This window comes from Cannabis sativa, chromosome X (genome assembly GCF_029168945.1).
Source record: "Cannabis sativa cultivar Pink pepper isolate KNU-18-1 chromosome X, ASM2916894v1, whole genome shotgun sequence".
NCBI lineage: Eukaryota > Viridiplantae > Streptophyta > Magnoliopsida > Rosales > Cannabaceae > Cannabis > Cannabis sativa.
The window spans coordinates 42,467,786-42,478,302 of NC_083610.1; the positions used below are offsets into that span (position 1 = coordinate 42,467,786).

The window sequence follows — 10,517 nt, forward strand, 5'->3', positions numbered from 1 at the left end:
AGCAGCCATATTTATATCATGACATAGATCCAAAAACAAAAAAACAAAACCAAGTCAATAAGGTCCCCACCAAAGAAAATATTTTTATGCAAATAAATATTTCCCATATGCTTTATTTTAATTAAGATGACTATTGATTAATATTATTTTACTAATTAGATGAGGGGGGTGATTAATTTGTCAAGTTGTTATAATTTTACCATGGAGAGAGATAGTAGTAAAGACAAAAGCTATATAAAGGGTGTGCTGGTTGATCAATAGGCAGTACCAAACACTTTTCTCTTCTCATCTATTCTGTACTAAGATGAGCAAAATGGGGTCACCAAAAGCCCTATTACTTAGTGCTCTCATAGTAGCATTAGTCTCTCTAAGCTTCCCTTTAGAAACCACTGCAAATAACTATCTATACTCATCTCCACCACCTCCTAAGAAATACCACCCAGTGCCTCCTTACCACTACAAGTCTCCACCACCACCCACACCGGTGTACAAGTACAAATCTCCACCACCACCTCATCATCATCACGATAAGCCTCACCACCCACCCACCCCAGTGTACAAGTACAAATCTCCACCACCACCGACCCCTGTTTACAAGTACAAGTCTCCTCCACCACCCCACAAGAAGCCTTACCACCCACCTACCCCAGTGTACAAGTATAAGTCTCCACCACCTCCCACCCCTGTTTACAAGTACAAGTCTCCACCACCACCAACTCCAGTGTACAAGTACAAGTCACCACCACCACCCACCCCAGTTTACAAGTACAAGTCTCCACCACCTCCCACCCCAGTGTACAAGTACAAGTCACCACCACCACCCACCCCAGTTTACAAATACAAGTCTCCACCACCTCCTACCCCAGTGTACAAGTACAAGTCACCACCACCACCCACCCCAGTTTACAAATACAAGTCTCCACCACCTCCTACCCCAGTGTACAAGTACAAGTCACCACCACCACCCACCCCAGTTTACAAATACAAGTCTCCACCACCTCCCACCCCAGTGTACAAGTACAAGTCACCACCACCACCCACCCCAGTTTACAAATACAAGTCTCCACCACCACCCACCCCAGTGTACAAGTACAAATCTCCACCACCACCAGTTGAGAAGCCATACCACCCACCCACCCCAGTATACAAGTACAAGTCTCCTCCACCACCCACCCCAGTGTACAAGTACAAGTCTCCTCCACCACCCACTCCAGTGTACAAATACAAATCTCCTCCACCACCCACCCCAGTGTACAAATACAAATCTCCACCACCACCCACCCCAGTGTACAAATACAAGTCTCCTCCACCACCCACCCCAGTGTACAAATACAAGTCTCCTCCACCACCCACCCCAGTCTACAAATACAAGTCTCCTCCACCACCCACCCCAGTCTACAAGTACAAATCCCCACCACCACCCACTCCAGTCTACAAGTATAAGTCACCACCACCACCAATCCCAGTGTACAAGTACAAATCTCCCCCACCACCCACTCCAGTGTACAAGTACAAATCACCACCACCACCCACTCCAGTCTACAAGTACAAATCCCCACCACCACCAGTCAAGAAGCCATACCACCCACCCACTCCAGTGTACAAGTACAAATCACCACCACCACCCACCCCAGTTTACAAATACAAGTCACCACCACCACCAGTCAAGAAGCCATACCACCCACCTACTCCAGTGTACAAGTACAAGTCTCCTCCTCCTCCACACCACCATGAGTACGTCTACTCATCACCCCCTCCTCCTCACTACTAGATCGAGTTAGCAACAATACCAGTTGGTAAGTTCTTACCTTAATCAAAGTACCACTTTTTTTTCTTAATCAAATCATAATATACTAATTCTCAAAGCATCAAAATATGTTATTGGTGCAGGAAAAAAGCAGAAGATATATAAGTTGGCGAAAATAAAAGGAGAAGATAAAGAAGATCCTCTCTCATTATTATCATTTATAGAAACTAAGGCAAAAAGAAGCGATTCTCCGCATTTCATCATATATTAAAAAGAAAGAAATTAAAATAAAAGTGTGTTATTTTGAGAGCAATGTATTATGATTATAATTATTCGACAGTTGTAGTGCACTTATAATAATTTGATGTTTTGTTTTAATTATTTGTATTTATATATTTGTAATTTGTGTCGTACAACTTTTTCGCACAACGCGGAGGTTGATCAATCATAATAATAAAAATAAACTCATTTTTCTAGTGTGGTCCATCATCTCATCTCTTATATATCTATATATATGCTCTGCTTTCCTTTTTGTCCCTTTCTTCTTTTTCTTCTTTTTATATTTATATGTATATATATACACATATGCAGTAAAGTGGGCTCAATTAATCATACGGTATAATTTGTATAAAATGTTCAAATATTATGTATATAACTAAAGATAAAAGTTGTGCCTCTAATCTTATCAATTATCATGAAGTTCGACATTCATTTTTTCTAGAGAAATTGTAAATAAAATTGACATTAATTATTATTAACTTAACTATATATATGTACACATAAATATACATATATTGTAACATGTAATAATTTTTTAAAATTAAATTTTTTATTAACTATATATATACACAATATCTTTGTTATATATTATTATAATTGATATATTTACGTGCTTATAATATTTTTTTGGTGGGGCTGAGAACAATGGAACATGTTCAATATTATAATTGACATGATCATGATTACCACCTTTTTGGGGAATTCTATATATATGTCTGCCACTAATGCATGATAATCAAAAATCTCCATGCAAATATATATAATAGAAATTAAATATTTAAATATATAATATAATTGTTACAGTACCACATTTTACATGTGCCAAACACAGTAAGAATTAGGGATATATTTTTAATTACCCATATATGGTAACTAGGAACATCTAAGTTGCATCTTGATAATTATTTAAGAAAAGTAACAAATAAAAATAAAAGATTCAGAAAAAAAAAAAAATAAAGAAATTAAGGTTTTTAATTTAAGGGGAATTACCCCATATACTATTTTTTAACTTTTTTTTTTTTTTTTTCAAATTTACGGTTTGGATTTCTAAAGTGGTTGCAGCGCTAGTTGCAGTAGGAGTTTCCGTACGATTTTTTGTTGCAATTTAGGTTGCAGCGCTAGTTGCAGTAGGGGTTTCTGTACGATTTTTTGTTGCAATTTAGTTGCAGCGCTAGTTGCAATAGGGAATTCTATGCCTAATATCGTAAAAATGCAAAAAAAAAAAATTGTTTTGAAGTGTAAAAATGAAAAAGCCCCTTAATTTAATTACAAAGTCAAAAAATAAATAATACAATTAATAAACAAATATTCATATAGGGAACTAACATAAAAAAATTAAAAACAATATAAAAAACTTAAATAACACCCTAATTAATTATTTCACATCTGATTCTTGAAATTTAGTATCAGTCGACACATAAGCTTTATAAGACCATCTTCAATAGGAGATGTTAAAGTTGAGCTATATCTAGTACGAAAATTGATTTTGTGATATTTTTACATCAATTTTTACTGTCACGACCCGAGTCCTAAGCCGTGACAGATATGTAATATTTATAACTTGAGTGGTCAAATGTCACACTTTGACTATTGTTAGAAGATAATACTTATAAATGATATTTTAATTTATATTACAAAATACTTATTCAAAAAAAAAAAACTCAAGAAAATATTAATAACCAAATCAAGATCACTCAAAAATATATATATAAAAAAACAATAATATCCTCATAGTTATATAGTCAACGAATAGATAGATTTAATAAGTTAATAAAATACCAAAATAATATCTAGCATTCATCATTCCTCAGTTTTATCTAGTACATAACTAATTTAAGTCATCCATACCATCCATTCAAGCTTAAATACAAAATCAGTTTTCATTAGAAAGTTTGATAAATAGAATTAGACTAAACTAAGAACGACTTTCTTCCTCAACGGTATCATCCTCATCCATTAGCATCAAACTGAATTCCTAGAATGAGAGAAAATACGGTGTAAAGACCGCTTAGTTTAATTTGGAAATTAGCAGTTAATCACGTTTAATTATGAAATTATTTATAGCTATTTAAATAATTATTTATACTGTTATTATTGAATTCAGAGATGCATTTTTATGTCATGTAGTAGTTTTCATAATTTTGCATTCCGGTGCCCGGTATTTTGGAACTCGGTGTTTGGCTCAGTAAAATCACAACTTAGTATGTTAGTAGTTTGGGGCGGTTTATTAGACGTTGGGAATGTCGGGAATGGCCGGGAATTTAGAATTTCCCAAAAATACCCCTTTAGTGTTATTTATGTGATTTTAGTGTGGAGGGACAAAATGGTCTTTTTGCCCCATTATTATTTTGTCTTCTAGTGATTTTAGTAGTTGTATTATGTGTTTATTTTATTAATTATTTGCTGAGATTTATGGGGGGTAATGGCTTTTATTCTCATTTATTAAAAAAAAAAATTCTAAGTTAGAAAAATAGAAAATTTTCAAAGCTCTCTCTCTCTTTTCGGCCAAGTATAGAGTCACAGATTCGGGTGTTCTTGCTTAATTCTTGTGATTTTCAGCAGCTCTTTGTGTAATCCAAGTCAAGGTTTGATCTCTAGTAACTCCTCTTTGTGTTTTCTTGAGTTGTAAGAAAAGTTTGGTGTAATGCATGCATGATTATTTGATGTTGTTGCTGCTGTGAGTTTGTGGTTAATTTCTGAGATTTAAGCATGTTAAGTTGAGGATATTTGAGCTATTATTAATGCATGATAGTTAGGTTGCTTGAGTTATGAATTTTCTATGTAAAAAGCTTGAGTTTTTAAAGAAAAATTGAGGTTTTGGTGGCTGTAGTATTTGCATGAGTTAGGTTTTAGTTTCTGTAGTTGTTATATGCTTGTTTATGAGTTTGAGTCATGGATTGGATGCATGTTAGTTGATTTTAACCAAGTTTGAGTTTAGAACTCAAAGCTTCGGCTTTAATGGTGATTTTAGATTCTGTGAGTTCTGGGTGGATTTGATGCTTTAGAAATGTTCTAGGGGATGTATAGAACAGGTCTGGAAGTTTTGGTTTGATTTGGAGTTGATTTGAGCATTGTGTGAATTTTTGAAGTTCTGCCTGCGAGGAACCGTCCGGAATTCCGGATGAGGTTCTGAAAGTTCCCAGAACCGGAATTCCGGTTGGGCAACCGGTCTACCGGTTGGGGAAAATTCAGGAACCCTAGTTTTCCTCGATTTTATGTTTTTGGGGGTATTGCCATGCTTTTTATCAATAGGGAAACTTTTAGTTCCTAGTTTAAGTCCCCGGGAAGTGATTTAGCGTATCACTTATAGTGTTGTGATTTTTATGGTTTAGGAGCATGTAATCCGCCGCGCAGATAGTTCCAGTCAGGTTGACCGGCACACCTGAATTCGGAATCCAGGTAAGATTAGTATAACAGTATGCATATGTAGATTACATGTTTAGCGTGCATGTAGGAAGCCTGTTAGATTACATTAGATATGTATGTTTGTTTCGAACCATCCAACTGTGTCACGTCCGTACAGGCTGGAGTATGACCAGAAGCCGGAGTATGACCGGTTCGACCGATTAGGCTGACATTTTATCACGCTCGGTGGCATGTGGGAGTATGACCAAGCAATGAGTATGACCGGTTCGACCGATTAGGATGATACTTAGGTTGGTGGTTCCGTACTATTTGACGTATCACGTCGGTACAGGCTGGAGTATGACCAGCAGCCGGAGTATGACCGGTTCGACCGATCAGGCTCATACTGTAACACGTCGGTACAGGCTGGAGTATGACCAGCAGCCGGAGTATGACCGGTTCGACCGATCAGGCTGTTACTTGTCAATAGTACCGTCCCTATGAACGTTCAGAACTCAGTACCGTGTTGGACACCCTGTTAGGGGGACTCAGTATCGTGTTGGACACGGCAGTTAGGGTTATGATCAGGGGTATGGGCGTCTGATCATGACCGGGATTTATGTATGAGTATTATTATGCTTTTCTTACTGAGTCTGTCGACTCACAGTGCTATGTTTATGTGTAGGTAAAGGCAAGGCTAGAGCTGATGGACCGTGAACGAGCCTATGAAGATTGTACATGTCGGGGCGGTTAGGCCTGGAGCGTACGATCCTCGGGACAGCAAGGCTATTTTTGTAACTAGTCGCTAGGCGACAATTATTTTGTATGAACAGTAAACTTTTGTAAATGATTTTGTAATCGGGATCCCGAGTCTTTTGTATAAATATTTTACAAATTTAATTAAAAAGCAAAAATTTTAATTAATCACGTTTTCCATAAACCTCGTTGATTAGCAACGAGCTGCACAGCATGTTTAAAAATCACATAATACGCCTATGCTAGTTAGGGTGTTACAATTTGGTATCAGAGCCGCCAGGTTGTCTTCCGAAGATCGTCACGACATGTACAATCATCATCAGCAGTTAGCTCGTTCCACGGTTCAGTAAGCCTTTATTGCTTTAGTAGTTTATTTATTTATTTTATGAAATAAGAAAAGCATGATAAAAAGCATGTTAGTAGCCTGATAGTAGAATAGGCGCATGTTTCGTTTTAATTTCCAAATTAAGCGGCATTAGTGAGCTCTCGTTGATCGTGACCTGAAGTGCCAACTCAAGATTTTGAGGCTGTTCAGACTAGATGGACGCCAGACGAAATATTAGGAGACAGGGCATCTCAGTCGGGTCAGATCAAGGTCGAGGAGCTCAGTTCCCCTCAAGTGTTATGGGCCGAGGTAGAGGTCCCAGGGGCAGGGCTCGTGGACGGGGTGATGTTAACTCGCCGCAGGCTGCCCAAGTCAATTAGGAAGCCCAGAATTGGGAAGTTAGGTTTACTGAAATGCAAGCCCAGATAGAGGAACAAGATTTAGAGATTCAGAGATTTAGGCAGCAGGGTGCTCCTGCAGTGCCGGTGCCAGAAGTTCCAGTGGCACCCGCCCCTGCTGCTCAGGCCGAGATAGTGGTAGCGGCAAACTTAATGGAACCCTTGTATGAAAGGTTCCGGAAGCAAGCACCTCCAGTTTTCTGGGAGGTCCAGGTGTCGTGAAAGCCGAACAGTGGCTAACAGTGATTATGAAAATATTTAATTTTATGAGTGTGACGGAATACACTACGCAATTGATCGGTCGGCGAGGTTGGCCTCGGGATTTATGCCAACCGATTTCAGTAAGAAAGAAAAATATCTTGATGGACTTAATGTGAAGATCAAGTATGACCTTATGATCACTAGCGACGACAAGATCACCTATGTTGAGATGGTGGAGAAGGCAGTGTGAGCTGAGGGCGCAGTTGGATGTATGTCGGAGTCAGCTAGGACTCCAGTAAGTGGCGGGGCTCCTACCCCTCCTGCATCAGGTTTTAGCAGGGGAGGTAGTGGTTCGGCCATGGACCTGAAGAGGAAAACATCCACTGCATCCGGTGGCTCGGGGCAGAGCAAGAGGTTCCGCGGGAACCAGAATCAAGGCGGTCGTCAGGGTAGTGTTGAGACCCGTTATTTCTACCCGAAGTGTCTCATTAGTAAGAGGCATCCTTGGGGTGAATGCAAAGGTCAGGGATGCTTTCACTGTGGCATGCCCGGACACTTCAAGAGGGACTGTCCCCAGCTCCGCTCAGAGGCACCGAGAGCTCCGGCGATACCCACTCCAGCCAGGGTGTTCGCCATCACTCAGGCTGATGCAGATGCCAGCCCATCAGTTGTGATAGGTCAGCTTTCTGTTAATAACTCGCTTTACTCAGTGCTGTTTGATTCTGGGGCTACACATTCTTATGTGGCAGCCAGAGTCTTTAGTCAATTGGATAGACCGTACGATGGATATGAATCAGGGTTTGGAACCCTATTACCTGGCGAAGAGTTGGTTATCTCCAACAGGTGGATTAGGTCTATGCCGATCAGGATAGATGGTAGAGAGTTAAGTGCTGACTTGATAGAGATGAGTTTAGTAGAGTTCGATATTATTCTAGGAATGGATTTCCTATCTAAATATTCGGCGAGTATTGATTGCAAAAGGAAGATGGTGATCTTCCAACCGGGAAGTGAAGAACCATTTGTGTTTGTTGGTTCAGTTCAGGGATCTCGTATCCCGGTGATTTCAGCCATGTCAGCTAGAGAATTATTGCATGGTGGAAGCTTAGGGTTTTTGGCCGTGGTGGTGGACACCACTCGGCCAGATACCATTCGGCCAGAGGACATCAAGGTGGTTCAGGAATTTTTAGATGTTTTTCCCGAAGAACTTCTAGGGTTACCACCTCAGCGGGAGATTGACTTCGTGATAGACTTGGCACCAGGGGTGGAACCGGTTTCCAAGGCTCCATATAGAATGGCTCCAGCTGAACTTAAGGAGTTAAAGATTCAGCTCCAAGGGTTGCTTGACATAGGGTTTATTCGGCCTAGTGTGTCACCCTGGGGAGCTCCGGTTTTATTCGTCAAGAAGAAAGATGGAACTATGAGGATGTGCATCGACTACAGAGAATTGAACAAACTGACAGTGAAGAATAAATATCCATTACCTAGGATCGATGATTTGTTCGATCAGCTTCAGGGGAAAACTGTCTTTTCTAAGATTGATCTCCGTTCGGGTTATCATCATTTGAGAATCCGAGAGGAGGACATTCCGAAGATGGCTTTTCGCACTAGGTATGGACATTATGAATTCCTGGTTATATCGTTCGGACTAACCAATGCTCCTGCAGCATTCATGGACTTGATGAATAGAGTATTCAAGGATTTCCTCGATATCTGTGTGATTGTGTTTATCGACGACATCCTCGTGTACTCTCAATCACAAGAAGAGCATGAATTACATCTTCAGATGGTACTGCAACGGCTTCGGGAACACAAGCTTTATGCCAAGTTCAAGAAATATGAATTCTGGCTATCTCAGGTGTCCTTCCTAGGGCACATCGTGAGCAAAGATGGGATCAAGGTGGATCCCGGGAAGATCAAATCCGTCAGGGATTGGCCGAGACCAAAGACTGTGACAGAGATCAGAAGCTTTTTGGGTTTAGCTAGGTACTACCGTAGGTTCGTGGAAGGGTTCTCTAAAATATCAATGCCCCTAACCGAACTTACAAAGAAGAATCAGCGATTTATTTGGTCAGACAAGTGCGAAGCTAGTTTCCAGGAGCTGAAGCAGAGGTTTATTACCGCTCCAGTGCTAGCTTTGCCTTCATGCAGCGAGAAGTTTGTAGTTTATTGTGATGCATCCAAGCAGGGTTTGGGGTGTGTGTTGATGCAAGCCGATCGGGTTATCGCTTATGCTTCCCGACAGTTAAAGGATTATGAACAGCGATACCCGACTCATGATTTAGAATTGGCCGCGGTGGTTTTTGCATTGAAGATTTGGCGGCATTACCTTTACGGAGAAATGTGTGAAATCTCTACCGACCATAAAAGTCTCAAGTATGTCTTTACTCAGAAAGATTTGAACATGAGACAGAGACGTTGGTTGAAATTAGTGAAAGATTACGACTGTGAGATTCTCTATCACCCTGGGAAGGCCAATGTAGTGGTCGATGCCCTGAGCAGAAAAGGTCCCGGGCAGGTAGCTAGCATGGTTCAGATTTCACCTCAGCTAGTAGAGGATATGGTTAGATCCAGCATTGAGTTTGTGGTAGGTCAGCTTCACAACTTAACGCTGCAATCTGATTTGTTGGAAAGAATAAAAGTCGCTCAGATGACGGATCCAGAGTTAGTGAAGATCAGAGATGAGGTTTTGGCTGGTCAAGCCAGGGACTTTTCAGTGTCAGACAGCGGGATGCTTTTGTATAAAGCTAGGGTTTGTGTTCCGAATAGTGTGGAACTCAGGAATGAGATCTTTGAGGAGGTTCATTCTACCCCGTATTCTCTGCATACCGGCACCACTAAGATGTACCAAGATCTTAAACTGTACTTCTGGTGGAGCGGTATGAAGAAGAATTTGGTAGAATTCGTATCGAGATGCCTTACTTGTCAGCAGATTAAGGCTGGACATTAGAGACCAGCAGGGTTGTTACAGCCTCTAACCCTACCAGAATGGAAGTGGGAAGATATCACGATGGATTTTGTGGTCGGGTTACCTAGGACCACGGGTTTGTTTGATTCCATCTGGGTAGTGGTGGATCGATTTACGAAATCTGCTCTTTTTCTGCCTGTTAGAACGACATTTACAGTGGATCAGTTGGCAGAATTGTATGTCAGAGAGATTGTAAGACTTCACGGGGTACCGAAGTCTATAGTTTCGGATAGGGATCCGAAGTTCACCTCCAAATTTTGGCAAAGTTTGCAGCGAGCAATGGGTACAAAACTAAAATTTAATACAGCATTCCATCCTCAGACAGATGGTCAGTCCGAAAGGACAATTCAGATATTGGAGGATATGTTGCGAGCATGTTATGGATTTTGAAGGCTCATAGAATAAATATCTACCGTTGATAGAATTTTCTTACAACAACAGTTATCAGAGTACGATATGGATGGCTCCCTATGAACTGTTATACGGTAGGAAGTGTAGATC

At 40.4% G+C, this 10,517-nt stretch overlaps 1 protein-coding gene across 1 annotated transcript; it reads left to right on the forward strand.

Moving 5' to 3' along the window:
• Positions 1 to 252: 252 nt before the first annotated feature.
• LOC115712996 (extensin-like) lies at positions 253 to 2,223 on the forward strand. Its single transcript, XM_030641465.2, has 2 exons — positions 253 to 1,796; positions 1,891 to 2,223. The coding sequence occupies exon 1, from the start codon at positions 305 to 307 to the stop codon at positions 1,769 to 1,771; it is 1,467 nt and encodes a 488-aa protein (XP_030497325.2). The 5' UTR covers positions 253 to 304; the 3' UTR covers positions 1,772 to 1,796; positions 1,891 to 2,223.
• Positions 2,224 to 10,517: the final 8,294 nt, after the last annotated feature.

Coding starts and splice junctions, on each gene's coding strand:
- LOC115712996 (XM_030641465.2), top strand. CDS start 305: ATGAGCAAAATGGGGTCACCAAAAGCCCTATTACTTAGTGCTCTCATA.